Raw genomic sequence first — 22,800 nt, 5'->3', positions numbered from 1 at the left:
AACAGGAGACTTCCACTTTGTGAGCAAAGAGACCAACCTTTCTGAAGGACATCAGCTACTTTGGTTGTAGAATGGAGATGGTGATGCCTACCTTACAGAGCGGTGTGAAGATTGTAAGAAATAATGACTGGTAAATGCTTTAGTACAGTGCTGGGCACATAGGAAAACCTTGGCAAGTACTAACAATTATTTTATTATTACATACACCATCTGCATCTAGGCCTGCAGCTGCCCTTAATAATAGCCACAGTGAAACTTAGTTTTTGATATATTTAGCCAACTATATCTTGCTCTGGCAGAAATGAACTCCTCACCCTTTAGTGCCCAGTTGCCGCCAGCAATCAGAACAGATGGGTGGGCTTCACTTACTGTCCACTTCATTACTGTCCAGTTTAAACTTTTCTTGATGTCTTCAGGTCAAATTTATAGATAAATCTATAGATATCTAGATAATATATATGACCATGTCATTTTAATATATATGATCTAGATATCGATATATATCATTTTGTATAAAGACATTACCATATGGAACTGTTCTTAAGGACGATTGAGTAATGACTCCTAACCAACACTAGTATCTATTGAGTGTCCATTTTAGGCTTAATGCTGTATTAGGTATTATTGTCCCCATCTAACAAATAAGTGCCAACAGCCCACACTTTACCCTCAGGACTCGTTTCAGTTCTGCTTCCTCTTCCGTTATTATCAGCTGTCAAACTCATCAAAACTGCCATGGGCCTTCCTCTGGTTCTCAACCTAGGACACACATTAGAATCATTTGGAGATCTTAAAAAAATAGCAATGCCCAGACCCACCCACTTCTAGTTAATTATGATACACAGCATGGGAGGTCTGACAAAAACAAAAACAAAAAAAAAACACCACTGCTAGACCCAACTATTAACAACTGTGGGCTAATAATGAAAATTTGCGTAATAGGCCCTGAGGGAATGCCTGAGGACCTCTCCTTCAAAGCACATTTTATCAATTATTTTGCCCGGTGTTCCCTCTTCTTCCTCCCTCCCTACTTGCTCCCTTCTTCTGTTTTTAATTGTTCACTCTGGCTTGTCTTTCTCCCTTCCTCCCCTGCCTCCCTTCTTTCTCCTATTTAATTGTTCACTTCTGGCTTCACAAGGCTGAGACTATAGGAAGACTATTAAATGAAGAGTTTGTAGCTCTGACAATTGGTTTACTGTACTGGACATTCTGGTTGTATCGCCAACACCTTCTCCCTCTCCTCTTGGCAAGTATCTTGACTTTCAGATGCACATCCTCTGCCTCCAGTTCAGCCCCATTTCTAAGCCTGGGGCACATGGATTAGGCCTAAGGTAATCTCCAGACCCTGCTGCAGACTGGTTCACAGATAGAAAAGTAGCCCCAAAGAGCTAAATGCGGCCTAAGGAGAAAAGTTGTTCTCTTCTGAGTGCATTTCTGGAAGCAGCCCCAGCTCCACCCCTAGGCTTAATAGCTCTGGGAGTTGCTGGAAGCCATCTTGTGGCCACATGGGGTAGGTAGTCTGTTGTAGAATGAAGCTGGTTCAGAGAAAGCAGGAATGAGAGATGCAAACAATCAGTCTTTCGTGACATCTCCGAGTCACTGAATTAGACCAATCCTGAAACCTACTATGCTTCTGGCAGTGAAGTGAGCCAATAAATTCCCTTTAATGTTTAAGCTGGTTTGAGATGGGTTTTCTGATACTTGTAACCAGATGCATCCTGAAAGATCCACTGCACATTTTATGAGGAAGGGAATACCTGTTTTTTAAAATTGAATTACACTTGGAAAAGGTACCAGAGTGTTATAAAAAACATATTCAAGTTTTAAATACTTTTTGCTGTGCAGCTATTACCATACTAAGAACTGCTATTTGGCTTCAGGTTGTTTTTTTAAGAAATGTGGCAAGCTGTGTCAGTTTATTCTGTAATTATAGGAGGAGGCTTCAGTATGCTGTAATTGCTATCCTATAGAAGGCAATTAGTATCGGGTTAATACCAGATGAACAAGAAAGATAACATCAGGCAAATAAAACACACAGTAAAACAATAATAGCACAATGGTTTTATTGATGGCAGAAGAAAAATTCTTCCTTTCACTTGTAAAAAGTATTTGCTTTATTTAACTCAGTATTTTTTCCCATTCTTTGTGTGAGTTGAATGTTTTTTCCACCCTAAAATCTGCTTTTTCTTTCTTCAAATAATAATATCCACCACAGCTGCTACTTATTCTGAAGAGAAAGTGGAAGGTCAACAGGTTTCCACCAGGATGTTTCAGTCACCGGCTTGTTTCTTCACAAAGAGTTTCCTTTAAAAAGAAAGGAAGAAAATGAAATTGAAGCCTCAAATTAACTTTTCCATACTTTGTCAAGATACGTTTCTTCTGAAACTTATCTGTAAATGTGAAGTGTTTGTATAAATGTAAATATATCTTGACTAGCATAAATTTTGGATATTGCTAATTTGTAACCATAATCTTTATAAAGCAATATGAAAGAAAAAAGCAAAATTTTTTTGAAAATAAATTTTTCTTTTAGAATTTGTTAAAGTACATTTCTGCCACTGTTATACCATTTATTGCTGGCATGTTGATTTCAGGAATTTGGATTAATTGAACTGTTTGTAACAGAGGATTACCGAAAACTGATGCAGTCTGCCAATGAGCCATGTCTTTCCCTATCCTAACCACCTCCAGTTCTTCTGTGAACACTTCTGAATTGAGTTGCTCCACACAGGTGATTTAGTTTGGTCTGTCACCTCCTCCTGCCTGCTCCCCACATTTATTAGGCACCACTCTAGTTAAAACCACTTTGGGTGGTGACAAGAGAAAGAGCTGAGATAAATGGCAGAGAAGATTTGTTTGCTTTGGGCCTATTTTAGCCTCATGCATGACAGCGTGCTTGGGCAGGGACTAGTGGAGTTCCTGCAGCTGCATACAAACAGCTCATAAGTCTTGGGAAGTAAACAGTCTCCTGCTTAGAAAATAAAGACTGTCGGGTACTATAATCCTCACCTGCTGCCTGTTCTGCTGGCATGATGGAGTTCTGTAACAGTTACCTTTATATTGATCATTTTCCTGACATTGATGCTGGACCAGATTGTCCAAAAAATTTCAACATTTAAAAATACATGTTTTAGTAGTTAAAAATGGTGTTAAAAACCAGGACTTTGAAAATAAGCTTACAGTACCTATGTAGTAGTCTATGCTTAGCTATTGGTTTTAAGGTTTCTAACATGTGAAACTGTGAATACCATTCTTTCATCAAACAAAGAAGAAACTAGAAGTTCCAAGTGAGTCAGCGTTTATTTAACTGCTTTACACATTGAGCCTTGACCTCCATGGCAGCAGGAGCTTCCTGCTGATCTCTCTTACAAAGGCTTCCTACACAGGTCTCTGCCATCTCTCTCTTCACAGCAGGTCATGCAACTCTAACCAATGTTTGAGTGGACCAGTGCAATAGCTTCTTAGGTTCTTTCCCTCCTGTTGCTATAATCCATCCTACATCCAGCTGCAATATTTCCTAAGCTTAATTTTGATCATATCACTCTCTTAATCAAAAGTTCATGACAGCATCAAACACAACAAATTCAAACTCTTATGTATCTGAAGCATGCTGTTTTCATCACCGAAAAATATTTTTAATACCCATTGTTTTGGTTCATGTTCTTCATTGTAGCCACTAAGAACCACTTGCTATGGACTCTGCTTCCCTCGTTTAAACTTTCCTCTGCCTATATCTTCAGAGGGCTCCACCCCACCAGGAATGTGAAGCTTAAACTTCATGTTTAAGGGCTGCTCCTACTAATTAGTGTCTAGTTCCTAGGACTCCACTCATGTCAGAAACCTCTCCAAACCACAGAGTTTTGGTTGGACTAAAGAACTGTGTATAATTTCTCTATTTTATATCTGCTCATATTTCCAAGCTGTCTGAACAGTTGTGACAGTGTCCAGGAACTAGAAGTTTGGAGTTTTGGGCTCTATCTCCCCTAAAGTCTCAGATCTGACTTGTCACCACTTTTTCTCAGACTTGGGCCTATGTTTCCACATGCTCCCTGAGACCGCCTCTCACCTAGCCCTGATTCCTAGGTATCTCCTGCTCTGTTAGTCATTGAAGCTGTCCTTAGTATCAGGCTCAAGGGGAATCCAATTCTCTCACCACAATGAAGTTCATGTGTGTGGAGGGTTGGGGGAAGGGGGTCTGTGAGGGCCTTGAAAAAAAGTTTTAGGATAATCAAAGAATGCGTAAATTACATATCTAAAACTTTATCAAAACATACTGATTTAATAAACACTGAACAGTTACCATGTATCATTCATCACCTAGTACTCAAAACATAAGAAAACCTATGACTATGAAATTATGTTTTGTAAAATTGATAATAGAAAGCACCTTAAGTGTTTTTCACTACCTTGATAATTTCAGATAACAAAACCTTAGAAAATTTCAGCCTATATTAGAATTCATGCTTATATTTACTGGAAGTAAATAGCTGGCTACAATGTTTATCTTCTTTTCAGATGTTTAAGTTAATAAAAACCAGGAATGAGGAGACAAACATCTTTTGTCTCAAGAATATATTCCACCATGTAACAAGAGCAGAACATTATTTTTGAACCTCCCATCCAAAGATAGTAGTAGGTCAAAGAGGTATTTCATTCTACTTCATAGTCTTTTATAACATATGCTTGAATTAAAATGCAGAACTAAGTAAAATTTTCTTCAAACAAGATCACGTGTCTTATTTTTTAGGGTGAATTTTGTAGTGAGAGTTTTAAAATGATACCATCAAGGCATGGTCCACCAGTTTTTTTTTAAATCAATGTCAGAAATCCAAAATATCTACATCATATATTTCCTATGTTATCAGTACAATCCAAAGCGAGCATTTAGTCAAGGTGAAGTTTTAACTCAGGGAACACAGAAAACCACTAAGATTGTGATGTTTAAGTTGATTAGGAACCATGTGCATTGTTATTTGATATGGATAAGCTATAGTTACCCTACGGTTATAGTTTACAATTTACTTTTAAGCAATATATTCTTTTTTGAAGGAAATTTCCCATGGAACCCTAGTATATAAAATATACAAAAGAAACTAAAGAAGGGTCAAGGGGACTAAGAGTTCCCCTCATCTGGGTGCACCCTCATTCATGTTCACTGCCTCCTCTCTACTTTTAGCTCTGCTAGATCCTACCTGCCTTCAACAGCCCTGAAGAAATTGAGTCCACTGTTAAACAATGGCTGCCTTATAGCAATGAGGGCATTGACAACCTTGGGCTACAATTTAAAACCTTGTTTTAAGCAATTAAAAAGAAATAAAATACCCTGATTTCCTTTCCTTTGGATAAATACACAGTAGTGGGATTGCTGGATCATATGGTGGTTCTATTTTCAGTTTTTCTAGGAACCACCTTACTGTTCTCCATAGTGGCTGTGCTAATTTACATCTCCAACAATGTACAAGGGTTCTCCTTTCTCCACATCCTTGCTAGCATTCATTATTGCCTTTCTTTTGGATAAAAGTCATTTTAACTAATGTAAGGTGATATCTCACTGTATTTGATTTGCATTTCTTTGATGATCAATGATGGTGAGTACTTTTTCATATACCTGTCGGTCATTTTGATGGTGAGTACTTTTTCATATACCTGTCGGTCATTTGTATGTCTTCTATTGGGAAATGCCTATTCAGGCTTTTGACCATTTTAAAAATCATTTTTTTTTTCATGAGTTGTTTGAGCTTATACATTCTGGTTATTAAGCCCTTGTCAGATGGACACTTTGAAAATATCTTCTCCCATTCTGTGGGTTGTCTCTTCACTTTGTTGACTATTTCCTTTGCTGTGTAGGATCTTTTTAACTTGATGTTATTCCATTTGTTCATTTTTGCTTTGGTTGTCTGTGCTTTTGAGGTCTTACTCAAAAAGTTTTTGCCCAGACCAATGTCCTAGAGTGTTTCTCCAGTGTTTTCTTCTACTAGTGTCATAGTTTCATGTCTTAGATTTAAGTCTTTAATCCATTTTGATTTTTGCTTATGATGAGAGTAGGGATCTAGTTTATTCTTCCACATACAGATATCCAGTTTTCCCAGGATCATTTATTGGAGAGACTATCATCCCTCCCAATGTATGTTTTTGGCATCTATGTAAAAAATGAGTTGACTGTAAATATGGAGCTTTATTTCTGGGTTCTCCTTTCTGTTCCATTGGTCTGTTTGTTTTTACATCAGTACTATGCTGTTTTGTTTACTATGGCTTTATAGTATAATCTGAAGTTAGGTAGTCTGATGCCTCCAGCTTTCTTCTTTTTGCTCAGGATAGCTTTGGCTTTTCTGGGACTTTTGTGGTTCCATATAAATTTTAGAATTATTTTTTCTATTTATGTGAAGGATGTCCTTGGTATTTTAATAGAGATTTCATTAAATCTGTAGATTGCTTTGGGTAGTACTGTCATTTTAACAATATTGATTCTTCTAATCCATGGAGTATCTTTTCAGTTTTTTGTGCATGTCCTCTTCAATTTCTTTTATCAGTGTTTTATAGTTTTCATTGTAGGGATCTTTCACTTCATTGGTCAAGTTTATTCCTAGATATATTATTGCATTTGTAGCTATTTTACTTGGGATTACATTCTTGGTTTCCTTTTCAGATTGTTTGCTGTTGAGGCCAGGCACAGTGGGTCTCATGCCTGTAATCCCAGCACTTTGGAAGGCTGAGACAGGCAGATTGCTTGAGCTCAGGAGTTTGAGACTAACCTGGGCAACATGGCGAAACCCCGTCTCCACAAAAAATACAAAAATTAGCTAGGCATGGTGGTGTGCACCTGTAGTCCCAGCTACTAGGGAGGCTGAGATGGTAGGATGTCTTGAGCCCAGAAGGCAGAGGCTGGAGTGAGTTGAGATGGTGCCACTGCACTCCAGCCTAGGTGACAGAGCCAGACCCTGTCTCAAAAGAGAAGAAGAAGAAAAAAGAGGGAAAAAACAATTGTTTGCAGTTGACATACAGAAATAGTAGCATTTTTGTATATTGATTTTGTATCCTGCAACTTTACTGAATTTGTGAGTTTTAATAGTTTTTTTGGTAGAATCTAGGTTTTTCTAAATATAAGATAATATCCTCTGCAAACAAGAATAATTTGACTCTTCCTTTCAAATTTGGATGTTCTTTATTTCTTTCTCTTGTTTAATTGCTCTAGCTAGTACTTCTATTTTATTCAACTATGTTGAATACAAGTGGTAAAAATGGACATCCGTGTCATGTTCCAGATCTTAGAGGAAAGGCTTGCAGTTTTTCCCCTGTTCAGTATGATAGACTCATGTTGTGGTTTTGTCATATATGGCAAAGCTAAGAGAGAATTCTCAGTTTTTATTCACCTTTAAAAGTGATTTAATTATAAGCATGCTGAGCTTATTTTGTAAGTGTATGTTCTGTCTTATACAACACAAAGTTGCTGAAGTCCTTACATATTCTTTTGATTCTGCTTAAAAACAGACATGGGCACTAAATGACAAACCACTTATTCCATGCCATAAGAAAAATATCTAGAGTCAAGAAGTAGCTTTTCTGTGACACTATGGACAGTAGGTCAGGACTGTTTACTTGATGACCTTGCATTAGGCACACACAAAAAAGCCAGTAATAAAAAGAAAAAGGTGCTACGTTGGCTTGCTACAGTAATTCAGAAGTCAATTAGCATTAGACTTCCACTCTAGGCAGACTACTGTTATATGAGAAGCTGAAGGTTAGAACAGATGAAAAAAATTTCTTCACTTAGGATGGCAGAACTAATTTTTAACCAGTGAAGGAACTCTGGGGAAGCTAAAGACATCACATTCTAGGACAGTACTGCCCAGCAGAAATATCACAAGACATATGTCATTTAAAATTTTCTAGTAGCCACATTAAAAGGCATGGTGGCTCACTCCTGTAATCCCAGCACTTTGGGAGGCCAAGGCAGGTGGATCACCTGAGGTCAGGAGTTCAAGACCAGCCTGGCCAACATGGTGAAACCCCATTTCTACTAAAAATACCAAAAAAAAAAAAAAAAAAAGCTGGGCATGGTGGTGGATGCCTGTTATCCCAGTTACTCAGGAAGCTGAGGCAGGAGAATCGCTTGAACCCAGGAGGCAGAGGTTGCAGTGAGCCAAGATCATGCCACTGCCCACACCAGCCTGGGCAACAAGAGTGAAACTTCGTCTCAAGGAAAAAAAAAAATCACTCATTGGACTTATATGCTTAACATGAATTGCATCTTTCTTTATATGAAAACCACTTCACAATGTTAAGTTTACCTTTTCGTATTAGTTCCGAGCCCGGGGTGGTTGGTAAAATTGTTGAGTTGGCCGAGTGGATCTTCTTGGCTGGCCATCACCTCCCCTACGGAACTCCAGAGTTTGGTCGCAGGTGCCTTCTTCCTCCTATTTGCAAAGAGTAGTGATTTTACATGTTCAAAATGGTTCCAAGTTTCTTAACTGAAAAAAATTTTATGGTCCCTATTTTAATAATATCTCTCTTAAGCTGCCCCAGAATTCACACATGTCAACTTTGACAACAGAGGGAGGCAAGGGGAAGGGGGAAAAAAAAAAAAAGAAAGAAAGAAAAGAAAAAGGCAGGGATACTGTAAAAACTCTTTTGATCCTTGGTAATAGAAAAACATCGTTTATAGTGGTAAGATTAGAACTGCATTTTATTCTAGAAAAGGAAACTATTTCCAAATAATAGCAAGATCATCTCATCAAATGGCTTGACACAATGTGGTAAAAACATACAGAAAAGCAAGCATTATAATAACGATTTTCTTGAATATTTGGGCTTCTAAATGTTTCTAGGTATTTATCATGGAAAAGGGTTTCAGTAGAATAAAGAAAAGCAGTTGAAGAGCCAAAGAATGTTCACCAGCTGTCTGTCCCCATCTGATGAAATCTCCAACACTGTTAAGAACCTTACATCTAGAGACAGAAAAAAACAATGGTTTGGAATAGGGGAGGAATACAATTTACATATAAAGAAAGCTTCATGCAAGATAGAGAGATCACTACAGTAAGACTCAAACTATTTTATTTGCTTTCTTACTGAGTGGGTATCTACCAGCTCAAGGAGTAGCATAGGGAAATTAGGATAAGCAGATTAAATAGCAGAAAGAGTATAGTTAATTATAATATTTGAAAAGGACTTAGAAGCAACAAAATATAGCCAAAGCCACATTGGTTTCTTACTGAGTGCTGCCACCCTGTTATTTTAGTGTTTTTGAATTAACACAGCTATGAAGTATGTGCCCTATGAAAGAGAGAAAAAATTAGCTCTCAGTTTTGTTTATGATAAAGAAAGCATCTATTTCACTAAGTAGGCAGTTTAAATTACAACTGAATTATCAGAGCACAATAATTTGCATGATTTTGGAAATTAATCCTATTTTTTTCTCTTCCTTATCTTTGAATCTTCTTTCTCAAAATATTGCTTTCCTTTGACCTTATTAAAAACATAGAAAAATAAATGAAAAGACTGAGTTCTACTCTTTAAATTTTTATAGATCGAATTACTGCAATTTTACCTAATGGAAACAAAGATGGTAAGATAATTTGGTCAAATCCTATTATTTAGCAATGATTTTAAAATTGGGCATGAACATAATTGTCATTTTAGACATCCTCCACAGTATTCTTTAAAAAAAAAAAAAAAGAACTATTATTTCCACTTTATATAAAGAATACTGAGGCTTGGGAAAGCTTTGTGACTTTGCCCTAATACTTCTAAGACAGTAGTATCTTTGGGTTTTGCATTCTAACACTGCTGTTTAAATCTTTAAGTCTCAGTCAGCATGTTAAAGAAATAAGCCAATAGCCAAAAATTAATGGTCATCCTGAGGGGCCTATCATCACTGAAAGAAGAGAATGCAGAAATCTGACAATATATCTGGTATAATTAAATAACTGCCTTTTAGAGATCAACTTCCAGATGAGTTTTCCCTTCCCTATATCCCTTTCATTAACAATCAATCTCAAAATGGTTAGAAGCATCAGATATTACATCTGTAATTTAGCAAAGCAATTAAAATGCAGTGAGAAAAATATAAAAGTATTCAGGAAAGAAGTTTTTTTTATTATTCTAGTCAGTGTTCTGAATGATTTTCAAGGATTATAGCTAAATGTGAAAAGTAGCTATTTTAAGACAAATGACAACATTTGAAACTCTGCATATTAACTGAAAACTATGAAAATATATTTGGTACTGTAGGAGATGAAGTAATTATTTCAGGAATTAGAATAAAATACTATTTTTCTCCACACTTGGCTGCAGAACTGGCTGGAGAACATCTAAAAATCTGTATTTTATTAATAAAATACACAGAGATAGGACACTGTATTTGCTGAGAGAGTGATCTGGATTTACATAATAAAATGACAATGCCATTTGAAAATCTACCTCTATCTATTGTGTTTAAAGAATTCATGAACTGAACTAACCAGATTCAAGTAAATGGTTTTATAGAGATGACCAACCATGAGATTTCTTTCACATAACTCATAACTTGATGTCTTTAATCTGTCTATATAAAGTAGAAGCCAAAAAAAAGGTAAAAAAGATACCGATAGTTTGGTTTTCAGTTACAGTAAGAGGCACAATCTGTGCTTTTTAACTTTTAAAATATTCGTCCTGCACAGCTGTTGAGAGCAAATCTGGTTACCCACAACAATTACTTCTTATAGTGTATGGCTAGTAATTTTTAGCACAGAATGGGTACTTCTTTCCTCTTTATATAACACATAGCTTGATTTAATAGATCAGTTTATTTTCAGTCATCTTTGAATGAAATTTTTACTTTATTCCTCTTCAAGCCTATCTTCTTCCTTTAGGTCTCAGTACTCTGTAACAGATTTACAACTCAAAAAAATAATTTTAGTTTCATAGTTTACAAACATTTTTTTAAAAATATGACACTACATTATAGCTGGCACAGTTCCGGAAGGCTATCTAATCCATCCTTCTAGATTTGACAGATGAATCTATAAACCAAGAGAGGTGAAGTGATTTCCCCAAGTCACAGAACTAATTAGAGAAAGAGTCCAAACCAGGGCCATTTTCTTTCTGACTCACAGGCAAGGTTCTTTACAAGATCTGCAAGAATTTTCATAAACCAGAACTGTCCAATGTTATCTTCGCCTAAGATTCTGAGATTCAGAACCATTTTATTGGGACTCAGAATTCTGCACCAGAAAATTTTTAAAAATCTACGTGTAAGCTAGAAGCCCCCGCTTCAAGTTGTCCCGTCTTGACCAAACCAATGTATTTCTTAAATGTATTTGACTGAAGTCTCACATCTCCCTAAAATATATAAAACCAAGCTGCACCCTGACCACCCTGGGCACATTGTTCTCAGGACCTCCTGAGGGCTGTGTCATGGGCCATGGTCACTCATATTTGACTCAGAATAAATCTCTTCAAATATTAAAGAAAGACTTTTGCTTACCTTAGCCATGTTGTCAGATAGGTTTTATAAAATTAAAAAGCTAATATTTAATATGAGCTCTTTTATACTAGTATTTACTAGTTTATTGTTCCTTCTTAATGAAAAGATACTAAAATGCAATAATCATTGACACCAAACATAAATGAAGTGGTATTTTGAAAACAACAAAAGACAAAACCAATGCAAAAAGGAGATACACAACTTCGTCTATAATGTCCGTTTGACAAGTTACAACTGTGTTTTCCCTGCATATCATCTTCAATCTCTCATTACTGTATACTGTATCTGGAGTGGCAACACAGACAAACTACATATTCCCCATTTATAAACGAGCGGTGTTATAAAAGTTCATCATAAATTGGTCACTTGGAAGACACTTCAGTAGGAGGTATGAAACACACTTAAATAGAAGTCAGGTTCTCTGTTCCACAAATAGTAAGGTGAAATGCAGCTAAGCATACACACCAGTGCTTTAAGGAAGGAGTTCTCCAGTGAGAGCTATTCTGCCTCCTGGGGGCATTAGGCAATGCCTGGAAGGAGTTGTTATTCCCTCTAATGGGTAGAGGCCAATGATGCTGCTAAATATCCTACAATGCACAGGACAGCCCACACAACAAAAAAGTATCCAGTCCTAATGCCAGCAGTGCTGAAGTTGAGAAACCTTAGGCTAGGCAAATGATCCTTCCTACTCCTAAGTATCAGAGCAGCCTGGAAAAGAATTCTAACCTTTAGGAAGTTTGGGTTTGGAAATCTGGGACATTTCTTCCTGTGCTTCTACCCCTAAGATGTAAATGCTGACTGAACTCTCTATGGAAATTTTGGCGGGAGGGGAAGGTGGGCGCTCTATTTGCTGAGAATACTTAAATACTTACCTCTGCTCCAACTATAGGTTCACTTTTACTTAATGAATCGCCTTGCCTTTTTTTTAAAAAAACTGATATGGAGTCGTGCTCTGTCACCCAGGCTGGAGTGCAATGGCGCAATCTTGGCTCAAGGCAACCTCCGCCTTCCAGGTTCAAGCAATTCTCCCCTCAGCCTCCTGAGCAGCTGGGATTACAGGAACCAGCCATTATGCCCAGCTAATTTTTGTATTTTTGTAGAGACGGGGTTTCACCATGTTGTTCAGGCTGGTCTTGAGCTCCTGACCTCAGATGATCCACCCACCTTGGCTTCTCAAAGTGCTGGGATTACAAGTGTGGGCCACCACGCCTAGCCCATTTTATGTTATATTACTATTCCTTCAGCATTTTCCCAAGTCATAACTTTGTGAAGAGCCAGTGATAGATTATTTGGTTGATGGAGGTGGGAAATGGGAATGACAATTATTCTCTTCATTGAAAAAATAAAAATAAAAACTTGGAAAAACTTAATACTGTCACCTAATAGCAACGTTATGTGTAATTTAATAAAATTTGTTTCTTTTAACAGAATTTGCAGTCACAATACATAAGTCAATGTACTCTGCAATAGTCCTTGAAATTGAGGGTATTTTGAACCATGAATGTTAATGAGTACATATCTCCTTCAGCGATTCATACATGAACCACTTATTCTATGAATTTCCAAGCCACCTTTTGCCTGAGGTGTTTAGCTTGTGTTTATGGCAGTGTAAACTAATTTTCATATAAAACCTAAGCAGTCATCATAAAGACAAATCTGGTTTCCCAAAACATATAATGGACTTTAAGAGTAAAACTTAAAATACCTTTACACACAAGTCTATTTTTAGATTAACTATACTAATGTTCTTCTATATTCGAGTAGCTAAAAATTGAAGGCTGAATCAGCTCTTCTATCTTTTCTTTTTTCTTTGAAACTCAGTCTTGCTCTGTCACCCAGGCTGGAGTGCAGTGGCGCAATCCTGGCTCGCTGCAACTACCACCTCCCAGGTTCAAGCTATTCTCCTGCCTCAGCCTCCCGAGTAGCTGGACTTACAGGCACACACCTCCGAGCCCAGATAATTTTTTTGTATTTTCAAAAAATACACCATGTTAGCCAGGCTGGTCTCGAACTCCTGATCTCAAGTGATCCACACACCTTGGCTTCTCAAAGTGCTGGGATTTCAGGCGTGAGCCACTGTGCCCAGCCTTAGCTCTTATTTTCTATGAAGATTAGAGACAACCTTGGTGCCCATGGGAGTCATGTATTATTATCAACACTGAACTTTACCAATTATCCTTGTTTAAAAAAAGTTCCACTTTAATATTTGTAGTTCTACTACAAAAAACAAACAAACAAAAAAACAAAACCCGGGTCCATAGTATCCTGGAACCACAGATTATAAAACAAGAAGATTTTGTAAAGAACAGCTAGTCAAACTGAGAGGCTATCACTTGCTCAAGTAACTAGTGCCACTACTTGGGCTAGAACACAGGTCTGACTCACAAGTCTGACTGCCCCTCACTGTGGTACTTAGTAATGATGGTAAGGAATACAGGTATCATAAATCTCAGAACTGGAGGGGAACTGGAGATCAATCTAACAGAGCAGATTTATATTTTTTTATTATTTATTTTGAGGATAAATTCAGCACTCTTGTTTCAAATGAAATCTTATGTAGAATTCCTATATAAAATATATGGGCCTAGGTTAAAGTGGGTGTTTTTATACATTTGTGAGCAGTGCCCCCTTGGCTTTCTCTTCCTCAGTTTCTTCAACCTCTGTAGCCCTCAAGCCATAGAAATTAAAAACCCAACCTAGTTCAACCTTTGCTACTCACTGAAAACCAACTGGGTGGAGTGACTTGATTAATAAAATGAGCTGGTGGAAGAGCCAGAACTGGAATGCAGGCCTCTGGCTCTGAGTTCAGAGCCTTTCTCCCTTTGCCTTCTATCACAGATAAAATTTAAACCCTATACTTGACTCCTATAAATTAAATGTCTCATTTTATAATAAAAATTCACCTCATATACCTAAATGGAAAAAAACCCTCAAGTTTCATAAACATATGAGAAAATGATTATGATATATAACCAAATATATTAAATTGTATAACTGATTAATTTATCTTGGTTTCTGAAGCTTTGAAAACAATTCCCCTTTAGAAGAAAATATATTGGAGAATTATAGTCTCCCATCCCTCCAGAGCAGCTCTAAGATAATCTCTTTTTATGTACTTCATCCAGCATATTTTATTTAAACCAAAACATTTTATGGCAGAAGAGAAAAAAACGCTAAATGAAGACAAAAGAAAACTCAGATCCAAAACCTTATTACTAAACAACTGTTTCAAAATGCATAGCTGACATAATATTTTCATTCCAGTATCACAGAAAATTTCAGGAGGACTGTGGGACATCCCATTGTGGTTCTAATCTTTTTTCTTTAAATACTATATTTTCTAAAGTTATATTAAAATTGTTTATGATTCTACAGGATATTATGAAATCATGTGAATACCTAACTCAAGGGTTTTATTATAAGCTCTGCCTACTAAAGCACAATCTAAACAAGACATCTAAACTTTAACATAAATGAAAAACTAATTTTTAAATGACAGTAGAAGCAAATACAGTACTATTCATCACTGTCCTTCCTCTAACATCACTAAGATCTATACAGTAATATAATGTAAACAAGCTATTTTTGGCAGGTTAAGCACTTGTGAAAATTTGATGTGAAACATCAAAAAGCTGCATCCATATTTTAGTTAGAATATAGTACAAAAAAGATAGTAGAAGTCTCCCTTATTAAATTACAAATGATAAAAGTTATGGATCCTCTCCCATTTGAAGATACATGAGTTTACAACTTGAAACAGAAAATAAGGAATATGAATACTTATTCCATTTGTGCCTGGCATTTTGCATGTTATCTTATTTAATCCTTATAATAAGGCTTTGAATTAATCTCACCATTTTATAGATGAAAAAACTAAGGCTCCTTAGCCCAAAGTTGTGTAAGTGGCCATGCTTCAGTGAGACCCTTAGGCTGTACACCTGAAGTTCTTTTCATTGCATCATACAGTACATTTCTTGCTTCACATAGTTTTTCATCAGGAACTTTTTTCTACAGTCAATGTTATTCCTGAATTTTTTCTGCTTTACTGAGGTATACACACACAGGAGTCATATATATTTAAGATGTACAACTTGATGTTTTGATATATGTATACACCATGAAATAATCACAATCAAGGTTAACATACCCATCACCTCACAGTTTCCATTTTCTTTCTTCTTTCTCCGTTTTTGTGGAAAAGAACACAAGATCTACCTTGTTAGCAAATTTCAAGCCTACAATACACCACTGTTAATTGTAGTCACCATATTATACATTAAATCTTCAGAACCCATTCATCTGGCATAACTGAATCTTTGTAATCTTTGACCAACATCTCCTCATTTCCCTCACCCTCTGCTCCTGGCAACCACCATCCTACTCTGTTTCTATGAGTTTGACTATTTTAGATGCCACATATAAGTGAGATCATGTAGTGTTTGTATTTCTGTGTCTGGCTTATTTCATTTAGCACAATATCCTTCAAGTTCTATGGTTAATTTTAACTAAATGGATGGCTTCAGCCCTGAAGCTATAAACATCACGGAATGGTTATTGTCTTTGTTGAAATAGTTAAGTACAAGGATGAATATATAATTTTTAAAAATGTGTACCTCTCTGAAACCCATTGCTAAAGGTTAAATAGATTCCAAAAGCTTGTCCAGAAATCAGAGTAGGGAACATATTTCTGCTCCAAAAGGTGTCAGTTGGCTCAAAGATTTCCTTGAGAGATACTATATCACAGCATTGGCATGTGTAAGAGCTCAACCTCTTAAGTCAGATCTGAGTCTGGGTTTAGATTCTACCACATCATAGGCATGTTACTTAACTTTTCTACATCTTAGTTTTCTCATATAGATCATAGTAATGACCTCAGAGGTTTAGCAGGATATTCTATGACAAATACCTAAAAAGAGCTTCACAAATAGGCAATCAGTGTTGGCTATTAGTCTCAATCAAATAACTCTAAGCTAATAAAATATACTTCTATTCAAAACACATGAGTTTGTTCACCCACTTCAATTAAATTAAATAGACTGATAGATTTTGCTGCAAATCAGGAACTGAGCTTGTTGTAAGTGTATTCTTCAAATTGCTTTCAGCAGGAAAAAAAAAAAAAAAAGCAAAAATGCCTTTGGAAAAAAATGAAAGAGCCAATGCAAGAAGAAAGGTTCCTGCCACTAGCTTAACTTTTATTTCTTCAGAGGTTCAAAAACTATTCACAAAAACTAGTAATTTCATATAATTCATTTTATTGTTACCATTTTTTTTGTTTGTTTTGGGGAGAGGCAGGTGGCCTCTTTTTCTTCTTTTTTAATGTATAAAGAAAAAAGGGCAAATAGAACAAAAGGAGGAAAGAAAGTAGCAAAGGAGCATTACTGAAAATGATCAATCAAAAGTTACAGACACTCTATAAAATCTGAGTATTTTAAGATAAAGCAAACAATAAATTAACATGATTAACTTCTTTGAACATCCTGCCTTTAGCCTATACCCTTAAAATTTTAAGATATCCCATAAAAAGAAACCAATTAGAAACAATATTTTAAAGGTAGAAGTACAGCAATTATGATTAATAATGAAAAATGCATATGCCTATCTATGCCTATTGATATGTTTTCAGGTCAATGCCCGTAAATTATTTTTACAAAAGCAACTACTTTCCCAAATATGCTAACTGAGTATGTTTTAGAATATTTTATGGTTAAGACATATGAGCACTAATCACAAGTGGTTAACTATTTCACTCTCTCATAATTTATGTCCTTTTTACATCTAAAATAGGTAGGTTAATATAAGATGAGTTAACGAATTCTTTCTCTGAGAGCAATGATTATATCATAATGCTAGAATGCTTTTAATGCTAAAACAGGCCAACATATTTTATATATGTGACTGGCCAACAATACAGACAGATACAGTATGCCATGGAGACCTATAACACAGATTTTTAAAAATCAGAAAAAAAGGGCCAGGTGCAGTAATCCCAGCACTTTGGGAGGTTGAAGTGGGCAGATTATGAGGTCAAGAGATCAAGACCATCCTGGCCAACATGGTGAAACACCATTTCTACTGAAAACACAAAAATTAGCTAGGCATGGTGGCACGTGCCTGTAGTCCCTGCTACTTGGGAGGCTGAGGCAGGAGAATCGCTTGAACCTGGGAGGTGGAGGTTGCAGTGAGCCGAGACTGCACCACTGCACTCTTAGCCTGGTGACAGAATGAGACTCTGTCTTAAAAAAAAAAACCTTTATGTCAAATTGATAAAATACAGGCCAGATCAATGCCACAAAAAAGTACTAAAACTTGGAGTGGTAGGAGAGATATTATAAGAAATGCTTGATATAATTGTAAGAAAAATTTTTATACCAAATGATACAAAAATAGTTGTTTGCTGATGTTTTCACCCTCTTAATGAGAGTTAAGAAATATAAAAATGACAGGAAAAGAATGAAAAACTTAAGCCTTAAAGCAGGTAGGGCCCAATGTAACAAACACCATTATCACATTTAACTCCCTATTCATGTAGTTTATTATTTCTCTTCAGTGAAATATAAAGAAAACTATGGTTTACAAACCTTTATCAATTATCAGGCTGAGTACTAAAGTTATAGTTTCAGAAATGTGAGGTACTCCAGGAGTCACTGATCTGATTTTCCGTTTAGCACAAAATTCATCCATGGCATTTCACACAAATGGTGGCTCTGCCTCTTGCAAATAACTCAGGTGAAGGGAGCTGAGGCTTCCTCTGGCAGCCAACTCCATTGCTTTGCATCCTTCACTAGAAAGTGCAAATCTAAACATCTGGAACTACTATTTTTTTTTTTTTTTAATTTTTGAGACAGAGTTTTGCTCTTATTGCCCAGGCTGGAGTGTGATGGCACAATCTCAGCTTACTGCAACCTCTGCCTCCTGGGTTCAAGTGATTCTCCTGCCTCAGCCTCCCAAGTAGCTGGGATTACAGGCATGCGCCACCATGCTGGCTAATTTTTTGTATTTTTTAGTAGAGACGGGGTTTCTCCATGTTGATCAGGCTGGTATCAAACTCCTGATCTCAGGTGATCTGCCCACCTCAGGCATGAGCCACTGCACTCGGCCTCTGGAACTTCTATTTACATTTTCTTAAGTCTGTTTCCTTTGCTATATGAAAGATATTATTTAAAAATAAATATTCTACTTCTCCTTATTCTATTACTAAGAATTCTTGGTCAAATACCATTAATCCCAGAATCTCCATCATCTTGATCATCTTTACCTTTATAAATTTTCGTAGTTACCATTCTGCATAACCTAGTACTAAGAATAACATTCCAAGTATGGCTTACTTGGAACACAATGCTATTATTTCTCATGAAGGTACTCTAATAGGCAATACATACATCTATTAGGCAATCTGATATCTAATCTTGCTTTAATATTTTTAGTAGGTGCTCAATTACTGGTCACTCATATTGTGCTTGCCATCAAATGAAATCTTTACAATCTATTCCCAGATATATTTTATTCTACATTTGTAGGGAATTATTTTCCCAACCTAAATACAAAGTTTTAAATTTAAGTGTATAAAGTCCATGTGCTAATGAAAGATATTATTTTGGCACAGTATATTGGTATATTCTGAAATTAACTATGTAATATTACATCAGGTATTTCTAAAAAGTTATTTAGGTGGCTTGTTAGCCTTTATTTTTACAGTCTGAGTGGAAGTTAGAAGAACACCATATAAAAGGGTAGGATCAAAATGGGTAGTTGAAATGTACCTTAATCTTGAAGCAAGATCCTAGTGAATTTTAGAAGACAATAAAGGTAGTCTTAGTGTAAGATTAAGCTCTTCTAGCAATGGAATAATAGGTTAAAAGAAATAAGTTGGTTATTTTCCTACCCTATGTAAAATACTTCTATCACCTTGAGAAGTACCAGCTGATATCTTTTACCACTATATTTTCCATTCTCTACTTACAGTTTGTGAGAACTAAGATTGAATGAACTAAATGACACTCATCAGAACAATTTATCACATGCTGAGAAACAATTAATATGCTAGACATTTTTATAAGCATTATTTCATTAAACGCATACAAAAATTCTCAAGTAGGTTTGTATAACTTACCTCCATTTACAGATAAAGTGAAGGTTCATGCTCCATGGTGTCACCAAGTCCTAAACCTGACTATTAGCTCTATAACTTACTAGTTCAAAGATTTTGAGCAAGTTACTTAACAGCTCTGTACCTATATTTGTAGTTTTCCTAGTGTATAAACATATTAATATTTGTTTTATAGAGATCCTATAGATATTTAATCAGTTAATGTACATCAAGAGTTATACATGGTGTTGAGCACACAATAAGTATTCCAATGGTAATCATGTTTTGAAACTCTAATCCTCACATTATCAACCATTTATACTACTTTACCTCAGTAAAGATAGAGAATATATCATCTTGTTATCTAAATGCTGATTTTGCACAACATGCTTAAATGTATGAATTTTTGCTTCTACTGAGATTTCAAAATGTTCAACATATTAGTAATTAGCTTTATTTTAAAAAGAGTTATTCTCTTTCCAAGCTTAGAAAAACTTCTCAGTCATTTTGATGGTAGTATGGTTGAAGGAAGAAAAAGTATCCCCAAGATTTTCTACAAGAACAATAAGAGATGAACTTACTTCTGTCAACTTAGGTAAAGGAAAATTAGATGACATATATCACCTGATTCAACTCGGACTACTAGATATATTACATTTTAGTATAATGATTCTATTTCTAGGTTTATTGAAATTTATAAACTATATTTTAGTAACCTGTAATTCCACATCTGAAACATCTGAGATGTTCAACAGAAGGTGGGGGAACTGATACAATCTGGAGAGTAATTTGCTTATCATCTTACACAAAGGAAGAACATAATAAATGTATCATCATATCAAATATGTTATATTCTTTACATTCAAGGATGAAGCTATTTCTCCTTTGCCATTCAGCCATAGCTGAAACAGTGACAGTAAGAACAAGTTAGGAAAGCATGAAGTCTCAGTATTAGAGTCACATATTTTCTTGGGTTTTTCAAATAGTATCTTCCTGAAAAGTGTTAAGACAATCAACTTTTTAAAAATTCTAAGTTTATCCATAAGATTACTTAAAGTGTGCCCCTTTGTTGTGCCCCTGCCCCCAATGTAAATTGTGTATTAAAAAGTAGACCAAATAGATCCTCCGGACTAAGAGAAAGGTACAGTGGAGTATCAATGATGATGTCTATATAAAGCAATTTGTAAGACTGAAGATTATTAATTAAGGCTCAAAGACAAATAAAAAAGACTAGGAAAGTTCAAGTTATTCTAACAGTGTTGATAAGCTACATTCTTCAGAGTATAAAATGCATGATACAATAGTCAATTCACTTTCATTATCTTTGAATAAGGGCATGACAGTCTTTTAAAAGCTGCTCTGAAGTGAGGAGGAAAAGCCTGTCCAGGGTTAAACACTAATTTATGCAAAACCCAGGTTTTGACAAGAATCCTGTCAATGTCAACCAGCAGGTACACTGACAGCAGGACTGGCTGAAAAGCTTTGTGCTGGAGCTAAAATGGAAATCACTGATTTATGAAGGCTGTTACAAACTGTAGGATTTCAAAAGTGTGAAGAAAAATGGTTTTCATAAAGAAAAACCTAAAATCTTTGTAACTTTGCAACCAATATTGTTATCTTAAAGGAGCATGGTTCTTTCATTCTGTGAGAAAAACTAGTTTACTTTAAAAAGAGTTGTAGATTTTTATATTAAATCTATATTTTAAGATTTCTAATAAAGAACCTCATTTTATTAATAACATTGTGATATAGTTTGGCTCCACCAAAATCTTATCCCAAATTGTATTCCCCACATGTCAATGGAGGGACCTGATGGGAGCTAACTGGATCATGGGTCTGTTTCCCCCATGCTGTTCTTGTGATAGTGAGTGAGTTCTCATGAGAGCTGATGGTTTTAAAAGTGTTTAGGAGTTCCCCTTTTGCCTTCTCTACTGCCACCTTGTGAAGAAGGTGCTTGCTTCTCCTTTGCCTTCTGCCATGATTTTAAGTTTCCAGAGACCTCCCCAGCCATGCAGAACTGAGTCGATTAAACCTCTTTTTTTTTAAGTAAATTATCCAATCTCAGGTAGTATCTCTATAGCAGTGTAAGAATGAACTAATACAGAGAATTGGTACCAGCAGGGTGGGGTACTGCTATAAAGATAACCTGAAAATGTGGAAGTGACTTTGGAACTGTGTAACAGGCAGAGGATAGAACCGTTTGGAGGGCTCAAAAGAATACAGGAAGATGTGGGAAAGTTTGGAACTTCCTAGAGACTATTTGAAAGATGTTGACCAAAATGCTGATAGTGAATGATGATTTAGGGTATCTGGCGGAAGAAATTTCTAAGCAGCAAAGCATTTAAGAGGTGACCTGGCTTATCCTGAAAGCGTTCAGTAATATACATTCACAAACATATAGTTTGAAATTGGAATTTATGTTTAAAAGGGAAGCAGAGCATAAAGGTTTGGAAAATTTGTAGTGTGCCCAGGGGGTAGAAAAGAAAAACCCATAGGTAACAAACCTGCATGTTGTGCACATGTACCCTAGAACTTAAAAGTATAAATAAAAAAGAAAACAAAAAAAAAAAAAGAAAGAAAGAAAAACGCATTTTCTGAGGAAGAATTCAAGCCAGCTGCAGAAATTTGCATAAGTAACTTGTTAATAGCCAAGACAATGGGGAAAATGTCTCTAGGGCATTTCAGAGATCTTTGAGACAGCCCCTTCTGTCACAGGCCTGAAGGCCTGGGAGGGAAAAATGCTTTGTGGCTGGAGGGCCCTGCTGCTCTGTGCAGCCCCAGAATTTGGTGCCCTGCATCCCAGCCACCCCAGATCCAGCCATGGCTAAAAGGAGCCAAGATGCAATTTGGGCTGTGGCTTCAAAGGGTGCAAGACCCAAGCCTTAGTGGCTTCCACGTGGTGTTGGTCCTACAGGTGCACAGAAGATAGGAATTGAGCCCTGGGAGCCTCCACTTAGATTTCAGAGGATATATGGGAAAGCCTGGATATCCAGGCAGAAGTCTGCTGCAGGGACAGAGCCCTCATGGAGAACCTCTACTAGGGCAATGCAGATGGGAAATGTGGGGCTGGAGCCCACACACAGTCCCCACTGGGGCACTGCCTAGTGAAGCTGTGAGAAAAAGGCCATCATCCTCCAGATCCCAGAATGGTAAATCCACCTACAGCTTGCACCTTGTACCTGGAAAAGCGGCAGACAATGCCTGCCGGTTAAAGCAGCCAGGAGGGACTATACCCTGCAAAGCCACAGGG

At 36.4% G+C, this 22,800-nt stretch overlaps 1 protein-coding gene across 3 annotated transcripts in view; it reads right to left on the bottom strand.

Moving 5' to 3' along the window:
- Positions 1–2,041: 2,041 nt before the first annotated feature.
- Positions 2,042–22,800, bottom strand: part of TDRD3 (tudor domain containing 3) — a 188,042-nt gene continuing 167,283 nt past the window's right edge. For all 3 annotated transcript variants that reach the window (XM_011943268.1, XM_011943270.1, XM_011943271.1), the window contains 2 exons: positions 8,289–8,414; positions 2,042–2,304 (listed from right to left, as the gene is read on the bottom strand). In XM_011943268.1, the coding sequence (XP_011798658.1) occupies positions 8,298–8,414 (117 nt within the window). In that variant the 3' untranslated portion in view covers positions 2,042–2,304; positions 8,289–8,297. The remainder of the gene's footprint in view (positions 2,305–8,288; positions 8,415–22,800) is intronic.

The sequence above is a fragment of the Colobus angolensis genome, unplaced genomic scaffold (assembly GCF_000951035.1).
Source record: "Colobus angolensis palliatus isolate OR3802 unplaced genomic scaffold, Cang.pa_1.0 Scaffold218, whole genome shotgun sequence".
Classification (NCBI taxonomy): Eukaryota; Metazoa; Chordata; class Mammalia; order Primates; family Cercopithecidae; genus Colobus; species Colobus angolensis.
This window is presented reverse-complemented; position numbering and strand designations above follow the sequence as displayed.